Source organism: Aplidium turbinatum, chromosome 8, assembly GCF_918807975.1.
Source record: "Aplidium turbinatum chromosome 8, kaAplTurb1.1, whole genome shotgun sequence".
Taxonomy (NCBI): domain Eukaryota; kingdom Metazoa; phylum Chordata; class Ascidiacea; order Aplousobranchia; family Polyclinidae; genus Aplidium; species Aplidium turbinatum.
In genome coordinates this window covers 8638686-8661885 of record NC_137479.1, presented here as the reverse complement: position 1 = coordinate 8661885, position 23200 = coordinate 8638686, and the positions used below count along the sequence as shown (strand labels likewise).

General features: G+C 39.5%; 1 protein-coding gene across 1 annotated transcript in view; it reads left to right on the top strand.

Moving 5' to 3' along the window:
• LOC145776023 (DBH-like monooxygenase protein 1) overlaps window positions 1–23200 on the top strand; it is a 78141-nt gene that overhangs the window by 5617 nt on the left and 49324 nt on the right. Inside the window, exons 2-8 of the mRNA XM_082587433.1 lie at window positions 434–544; window positions 730–882; window positions 2264–2351; window positions 10364–10536; window positions 16165–16266; window positions 17441–17540; window positions 17642–17817. Of these exons, the coding sequence (XP_082443559.1) occupies window positions 434–544; window positions 730–882; window positions 2264–2351; window positions 10364–10536; window positions 16165–16266; window positions 17441–17540; window positions 17642–17817 (903 nt within the window). The remainder of the gene's footprint in view (window positions 1–433; window positions 545–729; window positions 883–2263; window positions 2352–10363; window positions 10537–16164; window positions 16267–17440; window positions 17541–17641; window positions 17818–23200) is intronic.

Genomic DNA, 23200 nt, shown 5'->3' with positions numbered 1-23200 from the left:
TGCTGTTCACAGTTATTTTGATTATTTGTTGGAAGTGATGAACCATTCGTTAAAGTCCTTCAAGAATTTTCGTTTATCATCTCACAAGTAGAACTATTCGACCATTTCTTTGACTGTTTCACGTTTGATATCCCAATAAACTATGTCATTAATCTTTCCAAAGTCTCTTTCCTGGTAAGAGATAGAAAGAACCGTGACAGCCATTGACATATCATTTTGTACTGTATATAGGCTACTGTCGTGTTTGACGGCCTGGTGAAAGCGACTTCACCGCATACATCTTCATGACGCTCAGAAGGATGTCGGATGAACAAATCAAACACCTATCAACAGTAGGCTACCTGAAGACTGAAACTGAGAATGGTCTTCCTATCCACTGAATTTAATGTTTCAACTCTAGGTTAACGAACAGACATAATAAAAACTTTTGCAGCTTAAAGTTAACACCACTGGTTGGATTGCAATTGGGTTTTCTCAGGATGGAGACATGGTAGATGCAGACATCCATCTTGGTTGGGTGGATAATGGAAAAGCTCATATCACAGTGAGTGACTGCATGTGGTCCTTTGGTATGTCCTTGTGGTTAAGATTCGGGTAAAGTATTTAGCTACAAGCACAGGCCTACTGTACTTTCAACGTGCTACTGTGTTCAGAACAACATAACTCAATGCAAATTCAAATCTAGGATCGCAGTATGAATGTAAAAACTATTCGATTTATTTGTATCAGGACAGACATGGATTGGATCACAATGGTTATCCTCCACTTGATGATGAACAAAATCTGGAACTTTTGGAAGGTTGGGAATGCGATGGAGTTACATTCTTAAAGTTTGTCAGACAATTGGCTGCTTGTGATGAGAAGCAAGATCGACCTATCACTGTGAGTGTTGTTTGCCGAATAATGTATTCTAGTCATGTGATTGTAATGTATTTGCCTCACAATCTGCTCTAATGTTTCAACTTGTGGTGCAGCAGTAGCAAAGAGTTGTAGTTGTATATTGTAAACTGATGTCGGTTTTCCAATGAAATAAAGAGTGCATGTGTTGTAGACATTTTCTTGGCAGAGCTACGCTCACACAATTCCCAATGCTTTTTAGGTGAAAGTGAGCTTTGTTTTTCAACGTGCATCATTTCAGCACCAGCTTATAGGCAGTATAGGATACTTTTTTTTGAAAAAAAATAGTTTTTAAATTTTATGGCCACTTAAGAACCATTCTATGACTCGGCATTTAACATAATCCATTAAAATTAAACATAAACTATAAGCTACAAACGTTTTCGGCCATACACACGTTAGCCCTTATCAAGTAACAAAAAAGTAACTGCTTATCATATCTACACTGAAAATGAATAACTGATCTAAACACTGAATTGAAAAAACGAAATGCAAAATGAAACGGCATAGCATAGGAGAAAGGCACATCACATGGCGTTTAAATTACACGAGGCAAAGACGCATCATATGACGTATCAAGAAAAGACGTTGAGTAAATAAGAAGCACCTGAGGCAAACAACTGTGTATTGAGGCGAGGATTGTATGATTTTATTAGCAAAGCCTCGTGGATTTTAGTGTCGAATTCGGTGGAACATTTACGCATAATTCTAAACGACTCCAAGGATGGTTTGTTATTAGAACATGTTTGACAATCGAATATGTGATCTTTAATGGCACTTTGCTTGTTCAAATTAGTTAAATCTAAGTGCTCCCTCACTCTCGTGGCCAAATGCCGCGTAGACATACCGATGTATGTACAATTCGCGTCATGCGAACAAGTGAACTTGTACACGACATTTGAACACACGTAAGAGTGAGTCCTAGATTTAAGCTGAACATAATAGCCAACTTTGAACGTTTTATACAGGAACAATATCCACGTTGAACTTCATTTTGATAAAACTTGACATATTACTGACAAAGCGTCTCGATGCTTTACCCACAAAGGAAACTGTAAGACAGTTTTTCCATTCACGTTCGTCCGCTTGAGAGTGCGTAGAACGTGAATCCAAAAACCCCCTCAGCATCTTATTGAAAAACCATGTGGGGTAGTTGTTCGCAATAAAATAAGACCGTAAACGATTGGCTTCAATATTAAAATTATCAAAATTAGAGCAAATACTTTGTGCTCGCTTGAGCAGGCATTTAATTAATCCAGATTTGTAGGCAGAAGGACATACAGCATTAAAATTGAGAAGGAGGTTGGTATTGGTTGGTTTTCGCCAAACCAAAATGTCACATTTGCTTTTATTTCATTTTTTGCAGGCAGACACAATGAGGATGATATACGCTTATGATGACGATGATCAAAATCAGGAAGGAAATTTTAACAAGCATACTTTCCAACACAGAGGTGAGCTGGTCTTGGTAGAAGAAAACCCAACTATGTATTATTCTATACCACAACGGTGGTTTAAAATGTCCACATATATTAAGTGCCGAGATTTGTAGTTTTTAAGTTTTTTTTAGCTTGCTGAGCTCTCGGAAAAACGAGAAAATCGCCGCACAAAGTAAAATTGTTTTGGCAAATTTTACTTTGCAACTTGATTGAAGCGATGCACGCGTACAGCGAAGCTGACACACGCTTAGTGTATAATTATTCTGTCGGGAACAAATATAATTGAAGAGATGTTGATTATTTCCCAAATCGGGCAATAAACTTAGAATTCAAGGTTCACAGTGAAATATTTTGTAATATATGTTGATGAAAACATCATTAACCTTTGTTGTAAAATTCCTGATTCTCTCTTCTGATTGGTTGTTTTTAATTGATCTTGCGTGCTCTGTGCACAGTCGACATGTTGGCTTCTGCCGTGAGTGACTCGCGGAGCACTTGTTCACATTTCTCTGTGTCCACTTTTCAGTTGTGTTGTGAGGGTTGTAAAGAGTTTAGGTGTTTACTTTATGTTTAGCTATGTTTTATAAAGCTTTTGTTATGGCAATCTTATTAAATGAATAAAATATGTCAACCTTGATGAAAAATTTGCAATCAACGAAACGAAATGGGTAAATACCGTACTATGAAGCAAGTCTGGCAACCTTTATCTGTGCTGACAAGAACGCCGGAACAACTACCTCAATGAAGGCTGCTGCTTATTTAGTAAACGAAAAGCGGCAACCATCATGAAAGTAACTACAAAGCGGCAAGCCTTTATCATCTCACCTCGAACCAACATAGTATTATTTTGCAAGAAATAAATCACTCACACATTGTTCCTGTTCATGATAGTCCGGCAGCCCGTGACGTATTTGTAACATCATAAGGTACAAAAGGTTGGAGTGTTTTATCAACCTTGCCCCACTGTGGGATGTTCAGAAACCCACATCCGAGGTTTCACTGCTGGGGCGTTTGGGGGCTACGGCCCGGTGAAAAACTCATTTTGGGGGTCAAAAAAACATCATAAGGTACAAGAACAAAACCTATGCCAGATTTTATGCCTTCACTTGTAGACTTTGGAACAAGTCGATCTGGGTGCCCCAGGTGGGGCATTCCCGAATAAGGAGCCCCCAAAGTAGGGGAAAAATACGTAAAAATAACATCATAAGGTACAAAGATGGAACTTCTTTCATCAGTTGGGGCATGTTCCACTGAGTACGAAACAACTTTTCTTATGGCCCCAAGGTGGGGCTCAACCTCGTTTTGGGGGATATAACCCCTAAAATTCACAAAATTAACATCATAAGTTACATGGATGAAACCAAGTGTAGGTGATAGTACCTCAATTACGGACTTCAGAACATTAAAATTTGGTCGCCCCAGGTGAGGCATTCCCGAATAAGGAGCCCCCAAAGTTGGGGAAAAATACGTAAAAACAACATCATAAGGTACAAAGATGGAACTTGTATCATCAGTTAGGGCATGTTCCACTGAGTTCGAAACAACTTTTCTTATGGCCCCAAGGTGGGGCTCAACCTCATTTTAGAGGTATAACCCCTAAAATTCACAAAATTAACATCATAAGGTACATGGATGAAACCAAGTGTAGGTGATAGTACCTCACTTACGGATTTCAGAACATTAAAATTTGGTCGCCCCAGGTGGGGCATTCCCGAATAAGCAGCCCCAAAGTTGGGGCAAAATACGTAAAAATAACATCATAAGGTAGGCTACAAAGATGGAACTTGTATCATCAGTTGGGACGCGTTCCACCGAGTTCGAAAAAACTTTTCTTATGGCTCCAAGGTGGGGCTTAACCTCATTTTTGGATGTACATTATACAACCTCCAAATTCAAGTTTGTATGTAGGCTATAGCCTATTTGGATGAAACCAAGTGTTTGCAAAACGTCAAAAAATTTTTTGCTTCAGCTGAGGATTTTTCCTAGCACAAAGACTGATACCCGGTGCGAAAGTCATAATTCCATAATAATGGAATGAAAAAGTATTCGAAGATAACTTCCCAAAACAAAAGATCTCGTACCTTCCGCAGATCAACCAGTCTCCCACCAGTCTGAAAGTGGTTGCTGAAACAATGAGAAGATCTTTGCAGATAACAGATGAATGCCAGCAAGAGTACATGTGTGTTACATACGATCTGGCCATTGCAAAACATGCCCTCACCATTCAAGAGCAAGAAAGTCCAAAATATGACCGTTTGTTCATATTACTGGGTGGTTTCCACATTTGCATGGCATTCTTTAAAGCTATGGGTAAGTACTTGGATGGTTCAGGTGGTCCATACATCCTAACAGAAGCTGGTATTCTTGCCGAAGGATCCCTTAACAGGTTTCTGCGTACTGGTACTCATTACAATAGGTGCAAACGAATACACGTTCTTTTCGGAGCAGCATTAGAAACTTGCATTTTAACGGATTCTTGTTACAATGCCCTGCTCCTGAAAATCTGGACGAAGAACTACGTCTTTTATGTATTCGTCCATCCCAGTCAACAATTGGCTTTTTGGATGACGATGTTGAAAACTTTTTGTTAATTCCTATCAAGAATTTTCAAGGAAAACCGAAACAGGAGAAAATGGCAAGACTGCCCAGTACTGGTATGGATACTTAAAACTTGTGAAGACGTACCTCCTCTTTGCTCGGAGTATTCATTCTGTAAATCATCAGTTGTTTGTGCACTGCATAGGAGAGATGTCAAGCGTGTTCTTCATTTTCAACCAACCAAATTATGTAAGATGGACTTTGCGTCTGCAGGATAACATGCTAAAAATGAAAGAAACTCACCCTGGAATAAGTGATCTGTTTGAACAAGGAATCTTATCCGTTAAAAGAACTGAAAAGAAAACTTCTGTGGATGTGCTGTTGATCCAACTTTGGAGCAAACAATCAATGCAGAATCCGCCAATCGACTCACTGGGATTACGTCTTTCACCAATTCAATTGGTGCCAGACAGAGATGGGCACTTACCCACTTTATGCGCCGATCGATCCTACACCACTTCTATCGGGGATATAGTGAGTGTCCCCGACTTCTATGAAGATCTGGGGATGACATCAGCAGAGGAAGTATCATTTGACCTTCGTCCTTCAAGCATCGATAGAGATCGCAGACATTTGGATAAACTAATGCAAAAAATAAACAGTAGCCTACAGTTAATCCATTTAGTGCAAGCTTCGATGTATCCTTTCTATTCAATATTAGCACAGGAAAAGCAGTCGCTCCTGCCACTTCAAATTTTCTTTTGAATGTTTTTTAAAAAGGAACTGAGGATAGAAACAAATTTATAAGTCAATGCCACCAGGACGTTAGCACCTTCAACAAACCAATACGTAGAAACAAAATCTGCAACTTTGCTTCTGAAGCTGCCATTGTGAAAAGCATAACCCGCGAAGGCAAATTTTCTCAGTTGAGAATTGAACGCAATTTGATGGGAAGGCTTCTATGTTTAGCAGTAGATCACAAGGTAGACATGGAATTGATGCTGTCTTACCCCCTCGGCCTCACACCAGTACCACTGTCTTTGTGCCATATGGATGCAACGATGAAATCAACCCAAAAGTCAATGCTTTTGAAGACTCTTGAAAAGAAATTGAAAGTAGCCTACAGATCCGCCTTTTGTTGACTGTACGTTGATCGATGGTATGTTACTTCTTCACACTCTTAGAGATTTGCCGATGACGTTCGGAGGTGTTGCAAAGACGACTTTGAAGAAATTGTGCAGACACAGTGGGAAAACAATACACGTTGTTTTCGATAGAACTGTATCGCCGTCCATCAAAGATGCCGAGCGAGATCGCCGAGCAATTCATGGCTTCCTCGATCAGCAATATGTCATCGAAGGAGAGGCCATGAGACGACCTGTTAATTTGCAGCTGCAATGAGGAATGACAACTTCAAGCAAGCATTGGTGCATTTTCTTGTTAATTCTTAGAAATCAGATGAGTATTCCAGCTTCCTCGACTTAAAGGTTCTTTATGCTACACTTGATGAAAAATGTTATGTTTATCGAAAAGATGGCGAAAAAATGTTGTGTGGTGAAGAGGAGACCTTGTTATGCTACCACGAAGAAGCAGATACGCGCCTAATGTACACCGCATGCCAAGATGTGAAAAATGTGGTAGTCCGCTCTAATGACACGGATGTTCTGATTGTACTGTTGGGAAATTTGTCGTTCGTACAAAAAGACGTAAACATATGGATGGAAGTTGGTGTACACTGTACAGGCAAACAACATTCTGAGATATATTGATGTATCAAAGCTTGGCAGTATTTTATCTCCAGACATGCTTCGGTCGCTTCCCGGTTTTCATTGCTTTACAGGCTGTGATTATACAGCTGCTTTTTCGGGTAAAGAGAAGGCTCGACCCCTTAATAGGCTATATTGTAGAAAAATGTGCATGCTCAACATGCCTTTGCTGCTTTGGGATTTTCGAAAAATCTTGATGAAAACATTGAAAAAGGCATTGAAAAATTTGTGTGCCAGATATATGGATGTAAAAGTGGTCATTGCGTTAATGAATTACGATTTAAAGAATTCATTGAGACATACAAACCGAAAGGTTCCAATCCATTGCGACGACTGAAAGGTTCAGATGGAAGCAACTTTCTCCGTGCAAAACTGTGCTCCATTAGAAAATACTCAGAGCGAATTACATTAGTGGCATTTAGAATCATACTGCCGAAAAAGGAAGCTTTTTCCAGACACTAGTTGAAAGCGGCTGGCGTTTGGAAGATGGTAAATTCACTCCAGTTTGGTTTCATGGAGATCCAGTTCCGTCCACGCTGGACAACGTTCTGCAAAGTGAGAAGGGTTTGGACCAAGACGGAACAGAATCAGATGATAAAACAACAGAAACGGAGAAATGTGACTTTTCTGACGACGAGCCTGCAGACCTTTAATGAATAGATGTTTGTGCCTTTCTCCACCTCAAGCATAAATAAACTGTAGGCTATAGCCTACATAAGCAACTTTTTACCTTTATTCTTGTAAACATAAGGATAGAGTATGATTTGAACTTGTATTAATTTCACGGTTTCCACCAGAACTCACGAAACCACATGGAACAAAGTGTTAGGATTGATCTTTTCGCATGGCTGCAAACCGGGGCCAATGGTGCATAGCCTACTCGAGAGAGATTATGTAGGAGGCATGCTTTTTCAAGAAGTCCTTTGACTTGATGAGCAGGGCATATGTTTTCAAATAGTTCAATGTGCATCTTTTCGTTCTAGTGTATAGTTTAACGTTTCTTTCGCACGCCGTTCCAGGTTTCGTTATTTTGTAGCGAGCAATTTTTCCATTCCTTTCAGCACAAATCACATGTTATTCGATAAGTCCTCTCAGTTGTTTAAATGAGACCACATAGTGTGATTTGTTTCTGTTCAGTGTTTGGTCTGAGAAAAACTTAAATGTAGGTAGGCCTACGTACAATCAGGGGCGGATTAGCAAACTGAATTAGCCGGGAAATTAAAAATAATAACGGCCCACTTCTATCAAAATAGATTTAACATAAAAAATACTCGTTTCACAAACAATTTATTTCATTTCAGAAAAAGTCTTTCACCGGTAATATGATGTAGGCTATAAAATTAGACATTGTACGTATTTGTATAACAAGCTTCGATTTGTAACTTGAATCATTGTCAGTATTATTCAAACAAAGAATAAGGATATAGCGCTACGACTATTATATTTCGAACAAAATTTTCTTTTGTACATAAAACAGGACAGTAACCCTCTGACCGGCCAACCGGGAACGTTCTCGAATTCCAGTAGGCTAATGATTAGCCGCCAATCCACCCCTGCGTACAATATCTATTTTCATAGTAATAAATTTTAACCCAATAAGCAAATGTTATGCTGTGTAGATATTATATCCTACATGCTTCGTTGATTTTCCAAAATATTTGCAGACGTTTTGAAATATATACGAGAGACACTTGGTTTTATACCTTATGATGTTAATTTTGTGAATTTTAGGAGTTATACCCCAAAATGAGGTTAAGCCCCACCTTGGAGCCATAAGAAAAATTATTTCAAACTCAGTGGAACATGCCCCAACTGATGAAACAAGTTCCAACTTTGTAGCCTAATTATGATGTTATTTTTACCGGTACGTATTTTGATCCAACTTTGGGGGCTCCTTATTCGGGAATGCCCCACCTGGGGCTACCAAATTTGATGTTCTAAAATCCGTAAGTGAGGTACTATCACCTACACTTGGTTTCATCCATGTACCTTATGATGTTAATTTTGTGAATTTTAGGGGTTATACCCCCAAAATGAGGTTGAGCCCCACCTTGGGGCCATAAGAAAAGTTGTTTCGAACTCAGTGGAACATGCCCTAACTGATGATATAAGTTCCATCTTTGTACCTTATGATGTTATTTTTACGTATTTTTCCCCAACATTGGGGGCTCCTTATTCGGGAATGCCCCGCCTGGGGTGACCAAATTTTAATGTTTTGAAATCCGTAAGTGAGGTATTATCACCTACACTTGGTTTCATCCATGTACCTTATGATGTTAATTTTGTGAATTTTAGGGGTTATACCCCCAAAATGAGGTTGAGCCCCACCTTGGGGCTATAAGAAAAGTTGTTTCGTACTCAGTGGAACATGCCCCAACTGATGAAAGAAGTTCCATCTTTGTACCTTATGATGTTATTTTTACGTATTTTTCCCCAACTTTGGGGGCCCCTTATTCGGGAATGCCCCACCTGGGGCACCCAGATCGACTTGTTCCAAGGTCTACAAGTGAAGGCATAAAATCTGGCATAGGTTTTGTTCTTGTATCTTATGATGTTTTTTTGACCCCCAAAATGGTTTTTTCACCGGGCCGTAGCCCCAAAACGCCCCAGCAGTGAAACCTCGGATGTGGGTTTCTGATCATCCCACAGTGGGGCAAGGTTGATAAAACACTCCAACCTTTTGTACCTTATGATGTTACAAATACGTCACGGGCTGCCGGACTATGATTAGCTGCGACACAAAAAGCGAACATCTCATGTCGCCCCACTTTGATGCGTGCGACTTGGAGTGTCTGACTGGGACAGCAACCTTGCGCGCACACCAACACAAGTCACCAACTAATGCTATGGGTTTATTACTTTTATTTATTGTCAATCTACAACAGTTAAGGTCTTTTAGTGACAGGGCTCATTTTTTCTTTTATGTCAGATTTATGATGTCATCATATTATTACCCTTCTTATTTTCACTGCATCATGCAAGAAAGAACACAATCGGTACCGTTTTAAAGGCTTCGATTTGACCAGACCTGGAATCGATCTCGGATTTACCAGCACCAGAGCCGAAAGCGAAACCACTCGGCCACTGAGCTGGTTACCACCAACCCTTGCACACACACTTTGTCCATTTATTTGCAAATACGCTGGCCTGGTGCCGCAATGCATACACGTACGCATCTCATTAAGCAACCAATTCAAGACGTGGATATTATGATGATGCTTACGGCCAGTGGCGTGCACAGGGTTTTCATTAAAAAAGTTTGGCAATGCTCCGCAAAATTTAAAAAAAGCCCAAAATATATCAAAATTCCAAAGTCAAAGTAGCCTTCCAACGCATTAAAAAGCGCTAAATTTTCTGACATTTGGCTTTAAAACCACCAGTATGGCAATCCTGCTTGCCCTGCAAGATGAGGCCTAGCGTTTGGCTTCCAGACCAGATGCTACCATAGCGACGTCTACCCTTCAAGCAAATCCTGGAAGGTCACTGACAGTGCGCATGCATCAATTATAATGGTTCTGCATGCAAATAGCAAACAAGCGCAATATACTGTATATAGCACTTACCTATATTTTTACACTTTCTATTAAAAAAATACTTTCTATTGATATTTCACAGGTATTTGTAATAAAACAAAGTACTGCATAGTTAAAATATCACTATCCATATGGTAGCCTAGTACCTAAATGGTGATGGTGTGTTAAATGTGAATTATTTTTGTTTCAGGTACAAAATTCGTTTTTGTACTCGAACCACAACCCAATCTGGAATTCAAAGAAACTGACGTTTTGACTTTTGAAGCTCGTGCTAATGATTCAGCAATTCCAAATCAACCCACGTATTACAAATGCACTTTAATCGAAATTCCTAAACTTAAAAGGAAGCATCATATAATCAATGTTAGTTGCTCTTAAGCAATAAAGCAGTATTTCTAAGATAATTTGTATCTATCCATTGTCCAAATTAGAAAGTCAATTCTATGCTTTGCGAATCACTTTAAAAAGTTGCTCAAATCTGCAAAAATATTTTTTAAATTTGAAGGCCGGCATGGTTTTTGAATGGTGATTTTGTTTTAAAACAAGATGAGAGAATAATAATTTGCTTGATTGGCTAGTTGTTTGTTCATGTAGATTTGTAGTTCTTTTTTAGTTGAGTTAATGGATTTTGTATCTTGTGATTGCAACAACTCTAAAGCAATAGTCATCATTAACTGTCCAGACGGCAATACCCGTTATTTTTGCATTGCTTCAACGTCTGCAAACGTCTGCAGACGTTGAATCTGCATACAATGCAAAAATGACAGATTTTGCTGTTTGCATAACGCTTAAAATTTCTGTCTGTTATGATTTTCAGACAGAACGAATAATAGAAGAAAAATACAGATCTGTAATTCATCATATAAGTGCACGCGCTTGCATTGACTTGGAGATAAGATATCATTACTACACGGACTTGTTTTCAAGATTATATCACCACTATTTCAAGAAAAGTTTTATCATCAATTTCTTTACATTAGCTGTCATAGTTATATATTATTCAAATACTTAACGATAGTGTACACTGTACAATCTTCCAAGGGGCCTAAAAACAAAGTAATGGAAAGCTAAGCTTAGACTTAGATAAAGGTACTCGAAAGTGTGAGGGATACCTCCATCTCACAAAGCTTGTAAATTCAAAAAGTAATCTAAAACTTGAAATATGCTGTTTCGTTTCGTTTCGATGAGACATTATTATTTGTGTTGACTTTCTTTCATTTTGAATAGAACGTTTTGTAACAAATTTCATTTCGACAAAAAGTTCGTTTGGAACATCTTTAGAAATCACGAAATTAGCTGTAACTAGACTTGACAAAGCGTGGTATCAAATCCGTTATAACATTAATAAATACATCAATTTAATCTCATTGTTTCTGCACAAACTTGCTCTTAGAAGAGTATTGGTGAAAATTGGCTACCTTAAAGGCATATACCAAAAATTAGAACCGCGAATGTCTCCCTCCTCTCACATCTGCTAATTAAAATAATAATTATATTAAATAAAAGCAATAATAATTGAATTAATTAAATAAAATAAAGTTATTAAAATAAAATATTTAAATAAATTAAATCAAATATAGTAATCACTACATTTGATTTAATTCGCTTTGCTTTGCTTTTTGTTTGGCATTGAGCACTTTTTGTAGTAGGCTACTGTAATAATAGTTTTCATTGTTTAAATAAAATAAATTAATAATAATAATTATAAAATAAAATTACCAAGTTGTCGCGTTTGTTAGTCAGCGGTTGCAGTTGTGAAAACAGCCATTTGGTTTTGAGCCACCTATAAGTCACTTCGTTAGTTTATACACTGTAACTTTTGTGCTTTGTGAAAACAGGTAACAAAATGTTCACGTAGTATCACCTTCAACAAATGAACCCTTGTAGTGGGGTTCCATGCCTGTGCATTTTTTCAATTTTATTTCAACTTGATGCAATAGTTTTGTTTTTAGTACCAACTTGAAGGTAAGGGCCTATGGAACAATTTTGGTTCGAGTGTCAAGCTGTCAGATGAAAAAAACAAAATGGCCACCAAAATCCAAGATGGCGGTCAATTTCCAGATTTTTTCACATTATGCCTCGTAACTTTTATACTAGCCTATTGAATCTAGAATGGTGATTTTGGTCTCGAAACTTAGATTTGTATGTATGAGTAATTCAGTTAAAATAAAATAAACACGATTAGAGCAAGATGTTTTCTTATATTGAGTTAAGTTCCAAATAAATGTGTAACAATTTTGTTAGTTCTGCGTTAGAAGCACGAATGACTGCGAAACAGCGAAGCAATGCAGATTTGACCAGACAGTTAGTCGAAGGCACGCAAGAATGCCAAATTTCTACATCAATAGGCTACAGATTCAGCTCGTATAGTTTAGGGCAGTTAAGGCAAAACTGTCCGCACTCAAAAGATGTTTGGCACGCGAATAAGTCATTAACATTAGCACATAGCCAGATAATTCGAAAACTGGCAAGCTGCGTTCAAAAGGTTGCCGACCCATGGTTTAGGGTCATAACGCAAACTCAATTATAACAAAAGGCTTGCAAAATTGCTCGATAAACTCCTCGAAACAATACATTCAATAAGAAAATGGCTAACAAATTAACGAAGGCCCATATATTGAAATAATTGTATATTTTATATAGCCTACATGTCAATTGTCAATATTGAAAATTGTTGCGTAGTCCAGCTATTTTCTTGCATGTGCACTTGCACTGGCGTGTGCATTTTAACTTAGTCTTTACGCATTTGCACCGAGAGCAGGTAATTGTGCAAGAGCACTTCACGTGTACATGGAACACATCCTTGGCGAGGGGAAGCGTGGTCCAAATGGGAAGCAGCTTGCCGTCCTCTTCCTTCCACCCATGGTCAATTGGGTTCATGACAAGCATCATGGACATGTAGGCTGTTGCCCAGATGCTTGCTTGGAAGACACTTCTTTTAAGATGTTGATCCAAAGCATCACTACTTGGGGAAATTTTCTCCACGTCCCTAGTTGTCTGTGAGAACAACTTCATTTGGACGAGGTCAACATCATTGTCCTCATTTGATTCATTTGAGTACAGTCTACAGACAAAGTTCTTTGCCACTTCCTTCAACCTTGAGGATGTTTGGAATGGAGTGTCGGCAATAGTTGCAAATTGCTCCATAAGGGATGGAACTTCGTGCATCAACGTGCAGCAGGATCGCTTACCCTTGAACTTGAAGGAAGAAGTACTGTCTGATCCAGTGAATGCATGGAAAAGGGCCATGGCTTTGCATATTGTCGTGCATAGGTTTATGGCAATAGTATTCAGGGAGATCATTTTGGTTCTCTTTCCCGCTTTGAATGAGATCCAAATTTCTGCTGCCGGGTTCAGAGCCTTTATGCGATGAAAGTTACTCAGAAGGATTACGACAACATATGTCTCCAGTATACACCATCCCAATTGACGAAGATTGGAGTGCGTGGAGGAGATGTACTAAAACACGCGTGTCAGCTTTCTCATGGTTGCATTGATTCATTGGTGGACCGTTCCCAACATGGTGGACTTGATCACCTGAAGTGATGTAGACATTCTTGTCATTTGGGAACTCTTCTTCTGTTATCTTTGACAGGAATGTGAACAGTTCCTTCTTGTTATCAACATTCGCTAGAAACTTCTGCCAATTTCCTGGGATTTTGGGAGTACCAGATACGCGCTGTCGGATGCCTGTTCCTCGATTTTCCCTTGTGCCTCCTTTGATCGTCAGTGCACGATACTGGTCCCAGACAATGTCTACTCTTGTCGATCGGTTCAAGTCATGGCGAACTCTTGGGCAAAATACCTTTTCGAAGTATGAATCAAAGGTCTTGCCTTGGACAGTTGTACCAGAAAGTTAGTGTATCAGCACTCCACTGTCAATAATAATGAAATCGTAAACATCTGGCGCAAGTAACTCCTCGTCGAGAGAAATCGCGCTACTTGCACTGGCTTCCGTGATATATACCAGCAAATCTGACTTGGTACAAGAGTTGAGGGACCCTTCAGAAGACAATGCAGGTGGGTATAGGGAAGATTCGTGCTGAAAAAACTTCTCCAAGTTTCCCCCACGGCTGTCTAATACAAGAAAAGCTTGCCCAAAAAGCTCTGCGTGACGTTTGAAGTGCTGCATTTTCAGCTTAATTTCTGACTTTTTTGTTTTTTTCTTTTCATGGAAGAACACTAACTTGTTGTGCTTGATCGGCGATGTAAAAGGTGTGTCATTGGTGTCAAGCACACTCTGTCTGAAGTTATTGTACTGCTCTTTTCCCAAAGACTCGACTGTATGGACAGATACAGCAGCAACCGCCGACTCACACATCTTGTCATCTAATGTAACCATGTCTCCACTGAATTCCTCAAAAGGATTTCTGCTGCTCAGCAACACCTCCATCAGGTCTTTAACATGGCGCAGTAATCGGTGCTGAGATGCACATCCTTCTTCATGATGAGGGAGTTCTTCTTCATCATCGTCGTGAGCATTTACACCACTGAACTCCTCAACGACACGGCTGATTTCTGGGCCAGTCAATATCCAGCGTTCTAACATGTCACGATTCTCAGTGAGACCAATAATGCCACCAACTCCTTTCACCCTTTTGTTGGCTTGCTCATGTGCTTGATCGATAGGTAAGGATGAGAAACGATAATTGCTTTGATTTATTGTCCAGTATCCCATATTAAATTCTTCCTGGATGCTAAGTGGAAGACCTTCCAGGTCTCGGATAAAGATTGGAATCCACCTTGCGTAAATGTGGTGCTCTAGACTCTAGAGCAAAGAACAGAGGCGCAAGCTTCTGCAAGGTATTAACCATGAGTTATAACTTCCTCTCCCGATGTGCCCAGATGAACATGAATATGATCTGTTGATCTCGATTCCACTATCTTCGTATGCTCGTTTTAGAAGGCTGTTGGTACCACAACAGTAACTTGGTGGGCATATCTTGTTCTCATTACATTGGATGCTTTCAGAAAAGCTGTGGCTGCTGATTCTGTATTCACTAGCCCAGATTTTTTCAGGGTTTCAGGCCATCCAGACCCACGCAGAAGATTCTTATATGACACGCTCAGAGCATAGCTGTGTAGCAGTTGTACCAGCTTCCTGCTTCTTGTTTGGGAATGCAATTTCAGGGCCAGAAACACTGCGAGTGGAGGCTCACAATTCAAGTTTGCAAAAAAAGAAGTCATATTTAACATGGCCAACTGACTCACAGAGAGAATCTTCCTGGAAGTCTCTTGTACTGGTAATGATTTGGGTCCTTCAAGGAGTTGACGGAAAAAATACTTCATACGTTGAGGTCAGTTGCCTAAAAAAACTCTGTTTATGGCACAAATTATCAGCAGGGGTTATCAATCAACGGGGACATTCTCTTTAAATGCTAGAAACAAAAGAAATAATTTGTTTTCCTTGCTATGACTCGAAGTTACTTAGACATCGACTTCCGATTTCGAAACTAAAAAACAATGATGTAATAAGGGTGCGAACAGTGAACGTAACATTGACATAGACACCAAAATCACCACTCTGTGCTCCAATCATGTTTATTTTATTTTTATCGAATTACTCATACATACAAACCTAAGTTTAGAGACCACAATCACCCTTCTAGGTTCAATAGTACAAAAGTTACGAGGCATAATGTGAAAAAATCTGGAAATTGGCCGCCATCTTGGATTTTGGCGGCCATTTTGTTTTTTTTCATCTGACAGCTTGACACTCGGACCAAAATTGTTTTATAGGTCCTTACTTTCAAATTGGTACTGAAAACGAAACTTTTGCATCAAGTTGAAATGACTGAGTGCGTGGGAACCCCACTATTGTGGACATAGAGGCCAAAACAGCAGAGTTTTGACGCTCACATTTACAATCCTACTTTGTTAAAAATCGAAATGCAACAAAGTCGAGTGGTCGTTTTATTGGTGAACACATAAAAAATCACTTTAAATTAAGTTGCTTTAGCATTTCCATGACATTGTTTGTATTTTCGGCAGAATAGCACCATTACCGGCAACAGTGAATCATGCGTTTCCGACCTACATCCAGACTTTGAAAGTTGCCATGAATTGATTTTTAGTTGGGCTTCTGGAAGCGAAGTTTGTATTTGCATTTGTAAATATCTTTTGTTTGGTTAACTTTAGCACCGTTGAGAATAACCCAGATAGCAAATCAATCATTGAATTAATGCAGACGTTGAATCAATGTAAAAAACGGCTGATTTGTTGTCCAAGCAACTTGGTGAAAATTGTGAGCGGTGGAATGGCGCAGCGGGTAAGGCGCTAGTTTGGAATCATACATTCCTGGTTCGACTCCCAGTTCAAGGTGGTTGTTAAATAACACAGCTCACCTCTACCAAAGGTGTAATAAATTAGGTGGGTAAAAAGGCGGTCGAGACAAAGGAACTGGCCTCCTTACTTTTGTTTGTGCCGATGGCTTAGTACAATGAAAACATTCTCTTTTCATTCCCCAATGCTTGGATCAAGCGTGGGACTCACCTTTTAGTGAAAATTATTATAAAAGTTTCTTTCTTTGTCTGAGAATGAACATTTCACAAGTGTCAATTAATATCTTTAAAATACCAACTTGCACCTCATTGACCAGAAGCGTATTTAAAATCTGTAGGTCGCTGCAGTAGATGGAGTGTTACGTGCAAGTGATATTGTGAGCGTTCGTTTCGAAATACTTCCGATAGAAACTAAATCGAGTAACTGCTTCTCCATCTGCAGCATGACCTGCTGTACAGCTTTCAGGGTTGAGGTTAGGGAGGTTGTCATTTCGATGACGTGGCTTCGATTCCCACCCTTGCCATTACTTTTTTCCTCTTTAATTACCAAACAAAGTTCAAAGAAAGAATGAACTGAGTGCTAGTGCTAGAAGGCTCACAATGACTGCAGTCAACCGGTTTATAGCGAAAATTGTCATATGTTTAAAGCGTCTACCAGTCAAAACATTACATTTGCTACAGCGTCCCACAGATTACAAATAAGCTGACCAGGCTAGCCATACCATGCAGAGGCCTATTAATTCTTTCTTTTGTCTCTTCATCTTCACATTTTTTCTGCAATTTCTAAGATTTCAGTTTATTTTTCTATTGCGAGAATTTGCTGTTGACGTGTTTCCCAGTCCTTTCGTTTTGTGTTTTTTAGCTCATTTTATAATCTAAGAAGTAGCATAGCCTATAAGTATTAGGGATCCATATAAGGTTGTTTATACTTTATTAGGCTACTCACTTTGTATATTTATCTTGATGTGTGCTACGTTTCTCATCAGGCCATACCTCCTCCTGCAAATGCGGGCTACCCCTTTGGGGGACCAGACGGGTTCAAATTCATCAAGCTCACAGTTCATTATAATAATCATGATCTAAAAGGTTAGCAGAAAATTCTTCAGTTGTCAGATGTCATTTTTTAGTTGATGTGAAATCGACTAAGCATGTCGTTGACTTGCTGAGCTACAAATTGTATTCTTCAGTACAAAATATCAAAGACTCATCAGGACTGAGAATCTACTACACTCCAACATTGAGGAAGTATGACGCAGGAATAATAAGAATTGGCTTGTTATCAACTCCACTTCAGTTGTTCATTCCTCCACGAACTGAGTCCTATAAAGTCGACTCCACATGCGATAGGGATTGCTTTAAACATGTGAGTAGCCTATTCATTAGTCACGATTTCACGTGATACACAGTCAATAGTTTGTTTCAGGTTAAAGGTTTCTTATTCAACTTGGCAATTCATGTAAACGAAAACACATGGGGATTTTAGGAGCAAAATGGTTGGAACAACTGGTCAATCTAATCAGAAAATGAAATTTCAAAATCTTGAACTAATGTTCATGTTCAGCAAACGTTTCAAAAATTAATTATTTTCATCCTTACTACCCCATTATCAATCGAATAAAAAAAGGTCTTAATTTCCATTGCTTTTTGTTTTACATAACGGTAAAACTCCGGGGTTTTGCTTAGCTGATGCTGTCTTTTGGTTATTATAATGATAATTTAGTCTGTCTAGTCTAGTCTAGGGGTATGATTAGGCTACGTACAAAAGTTAAACAAGTTAAATGTATTTGTTCAATGTAGTTATTATTTAATCAAAGTTACAAGTTTGCTATTCGGGAAATTGAGAAATATGTCTAACTCTAACCAATTTAGTTTATTGCGACGGGTGCCAGAAGCGCGACATTCTCCCGCCGTGAATTTAACCTTCTCCTTCCACAGTCTGTTTTTGAGTGTGATCGTTTTTCGATTCCCCGCAAAGTTCATAATATACCGGTAGTACCTTTTTATGAATAAATAGCCTATCGTGAGAGTTATGAAAGCGAAACCGATTACATAGTTATGTCGTTTTAGAAATACAGATGTTGTGAGCTAAATTCCGTGAGAGTAGTATTTGTTAACTGGAAGCGTGACCTAAGTTCCGTGAGAACCATAGCATCTTTTCACAAATTTAGACTTGGTCACAGCGGTAGACCATAATCTCTCCGTGGGAAAATTGTAACATAAGATTCCCGGATCCGTTCGTCTGTATGCAATGACCGAAAAAGAAACACTCTTCTGAGACGTCTATTCAAAAAGTGTATTTCTTTAAAATTAGCCTGCGGCTATCGAAAATGGGGTGCAACGCAATACACTACTAAAAACTTGTCACTGCAATCCAAACTACTTAGATAAAAGACGGAAATTTTGTCCAGCTAGCAAGCAATAAGCAAAACAATTAAATATGCGACCAACTTCCAAGTAACAATTTTAAGAATGATCAGAATAATTTGCGATATCTCAAATGCACGTAAGCAGTTAATGTGACGCAATAATGAAAGGAATTGTGAAGCAATTCTCAACAGGTGTTCAAAGGCGATGATGCAATGTTTCAACAGGTGTGATACAAGTCTTACAAACGATAATGCAATCTTGGCTCATTTTTTAGGAAAAATTCCATGACGTTATACGCTAAGATTCAGTAGACCTGAACGGTTTTATATGACGTTTGATTTGGTGAACAATTGTCTGGAACAGGACTAGGTGGGCAAATTTTCAAAAAAGGGCACTTTTAGCTCGAGAGTTGTGTTAAAAAGGGCACTTTTCGCGCGTAAATGATGGGAAAAAGGGCATTTTTTTCACGAGCGTAAAACATGTAGGCTAAGCTTAAAAATGTAGATTTCTTAGGCAAATTGTGAGTGAAAAGGCATATTATAACTAGACTAAACTTTTGAGACCCATAATTGATTCCTATATTCATCTCCGCCCACAATATTTTGTAAATAATAATGTAATAAATTTTAATCTAGCAACATTTAGTGGCAGAGATCTCTTGTACTAAACTTAAAGGAAAAAGAAACAACTATGATAATAGCCTATATATCAAACACAACTGCTAAGATATTATAATGAGTTGAATCTTTACAGAATTAGATGATTCTAAAGAGCTGGTATTTTATTTTGTTGAAAATCAGGAAACAAACTTCGGTAATTCAGACATTCAGAATCTCACACAAAATTTGAGGTAGGTTACTCACAACACAAATTGATAATTAATCTGCTTGAATGGAACATTAAGGATATTATAAGTAATGTCAAAGGTAGGCTCATAAGTTCTAAATGTATGCTAAAGCTTTCCATTTAGCTCAGTGGTTCCAAACCTGGGGGTAAATTACCCCCGGGGGTAATTTGTCTATTTTGGGGGGTAACAAGACCCGATTTGGAAACAATGAAGCAAGTGAAGGTTGTGAACTTTATAAAAGCAAAGGAATTGAACAGCCATCTTTTCAAGGAACTGTGCAAGAAGATGAGAGAAAGATACGAAGCATTACTGTAGCACTCAGAAGTACGATGGCTGTCTCGTGGCAAGGTGATAACCCGCCTGGTCGAACTTCGTGAGGCTGTCCATGTTTTTCTGATAGAAAAGAAGTCCGACTTGGATGAATATTTCCCTAACCAACAGTGAATTTCCCAGCTGTGCTACCTGTCTGATATCTTTGGTAAATTGAACAAAGACAATTTTTTAATTCAAGACAAGAATGTAACTGTGATCGACACCAAAATAGGCGTAGCTGTATTTATCGCGAAGGTTAAATTGTGCAACAACCGAGTTGGAAGAGGCACAGTAGTGCAGTTTCAGACGCTTGACATGTAGCCTACTTTGAAGGCAATGGACTTGAGTTGACAGCGGCGTTGAAGGAAGACATAGCTGACCACTTAGGCCAGCAAGCCAAGAAGATGGACATTGGCCAACTTTTCCGAATTTGACCACGGCTAGTCTCCAATGTTGCACTGAGCCCTTCACCTGTGATGACGGCCAGGTGGATGATGACGACTTTCCGGCCAAAGAAGAATTTATCACTCTACGAATAAACGAAGCGTTGAAACCTGATTTCAAGGGGAAATTGGAACCCTTGGATTGGAACCCTTCTGGTTTGGCAGACTCCAAGACGCACCAACATTAGCGACACTGCATTAAATATCCTGGCATCTTTTTCAACAACGTATCGCTGTAAACAAAGGTGTTGAACTGTCTTGGGAATGAAGACAAAGAAGCGCAATCGCCTGGATGTCAAAAGCGACGCAAGAATCTCAGTACCACAAAGTGCAGGATCACAAAGCTGGCGGCTGAAGTCCAGGTCCAACCTTCGCATTGAATGTTTACCACGCATTGTCATCTTGTATTCAGCATTGTAAGTTATTGCATTTTGATTGCCATAGTTAGCCCTTTGAAATACATAGCAATAAACACTTTGTTTTTAAAAATTGATCTTGGGGTTAATTGGCTCACTTCAGGGCGGAGAGTAGGGTAACAACAAAAAAAGGTTGAGAACCACTGATTAGCTGCTCATTCTTTAACTTGTATCTAATTTAAACAAAAATTAAGTCTTAAAAATTGCCCACCTAGTTTCAAACTAGGGAGGCAAAGAAAGAGCTAGGTGGGCAAGCAAAGGGACTAGGTAGCAAGTGCCCACCTAGTTTATATGTGAAAAGATGCTATGGTGAGAACAGAATTGAGGTTTTGAATTTGCAGCGTTGAAATGCATTTTGCAATTCTGATAAGTTTCGGTGAAATGTTAAAATATAAATTTGTTGGTTAAAAACATGGCAGGCTACATGTTAAACGTGCACCCCTGGATAAGAACCCCTGGGTTAAAGTTTCAAGTTGATGATTGAACCTAATCAAAGTTTGCATGGCTTGCGGTTGGCTACACAGCAAAGATAATTTAAACTGTTGAATTTTGACATTTTGTATAACTTCTAATTTAATTAAATAACATGATACACATTCTTCTGGTGCAAACTAAGCTAAACTATCACAAGATGTAGCCTATATAAGCTCATAATCTGCTTTTATTTTCATGCTTTTATAATCAGCTAAGTTTGCACCAGAAGAACGTGTATTAGGTTAGCCGATTGAGCACTTTACTGGAGGCACCTTGCTGTGCATTGCGCAAAGCTCACTGCTTGAAGTTTGAGCGCTTTGGCAAGGTTGGCGGTAGTAGCCTACTATTTTTTGGAGCTTAGGTTCCACAAATGGGAAAACGTCGCACGGAGGTATATATCTCCGTGGCCATACCCTGTGTATAGGCAAAACCAAGCCATGGCCGCCGTTACCTACCTTCCATGTGTCGTGCGTGTGGGAAAGCGGAAGAGACTCTCCCCCACATATTGAATCACTGCCCTACCGTGATGACTGTCGTCACGGAACGACACAATTCAGTATTGAGGGAGATCGTGGGGCACGTGCCTGCCGAATGGCAACCCGGGCTTTCCATAGATAGTACGGTTCCACAGCACGTGGAAGCGGGCGGTGCTGATCTGCGTCCTGACATCGTCTTGCAACGCCCTGACGGTGTCACGGTCGTATGTGACGTCACATGTCCGTTCGACAACGGCGCGGATTCTCTTCGAAAAGCCGCCGACAGAAAACACGACAAGTACGGCGAGTTATGTGTCAACATAAAGGAAGACAGGAAGCGCCCTTGCAGGGACGTCCTGTCACTTCCGTTTGTCGTAGGCTCCCTTGGGAGCTATGCCCCGACGAGCTCTCGAGCTCTGACGGCCTTGGGCGTTCCTTCTCGTGAGGTAGCAGAGGTGGCTAGAAAAGTGGCTTCCCTCTCAATCGAAGGATCCTTCCGCGTCTGGAAAGCTTGGAACGCCGGGCTCACTTGTGGAGGGGCTACGTCATAGAAAAGACGACATCAGCGATCAGAAACTTATTCCCTAATAACGTTGCAGTAAGTATCCGAGCGCGCAAGACAGCAAACCGTTTAGACGTTATAACCTTATAACAATATTGGCTTAAAATTGATCACCTTATGTCATCACCTTATTTCTATAAACCTGCGCCATTTCTTTTATATGATACTCCAGTCTCTTCAAAAACAATCATTCTAAAGTAAAAAGGAAGGAAATAAAATACCTCATGTACATTGTGACTTGAGACTGGTTTAATAGCAATTAAGCAATTTCAATCATCACTAGATTCTCTATGTACTAATCAATCAATTGTTTCGAACTGTCATACGCTGCTTTCGCCTTGTAACGCTGTTCTTGCCCGCTCGGATCAACATCTCTCCGCTTTCAATGCATTGATCAACACGATCCCCTGATCAACTCGATGCAGCCTCAAAACTTCTACCCCAATTTTCTATTTTTACCGATAATGTAGCCTATCAGTGCCTCTGGTTTCGATCGCTAGCCTCCCCGACCCAGCTGAGCGAACCTGCCTCAACGTCTGGCCAGTGCACATCCGTGCTCGCCGAATGAAAGCTTACTCTTCTCCAGTGAGTATTAATTACATATCTTTTTTTTTTATTACAGTATATTGATTCATCGAGCCTCTGCTCCACATTTTTATTGAATATTCGTCTGCCACGAGAGCCAAATTATTCTTAAATGGTTCGACTCTCTTCCTCGTGGGAGACCCCAAATTTTATCCGCTCTGCCTACTGGCAGACCGGGTATAAGAGTCAAAGTACCTGCGCGAGGACGCGTGAAAGAGACGTGCACTGTAAATGAAAAAGGTTCGTTTAGGGTTCTTTTAGGGT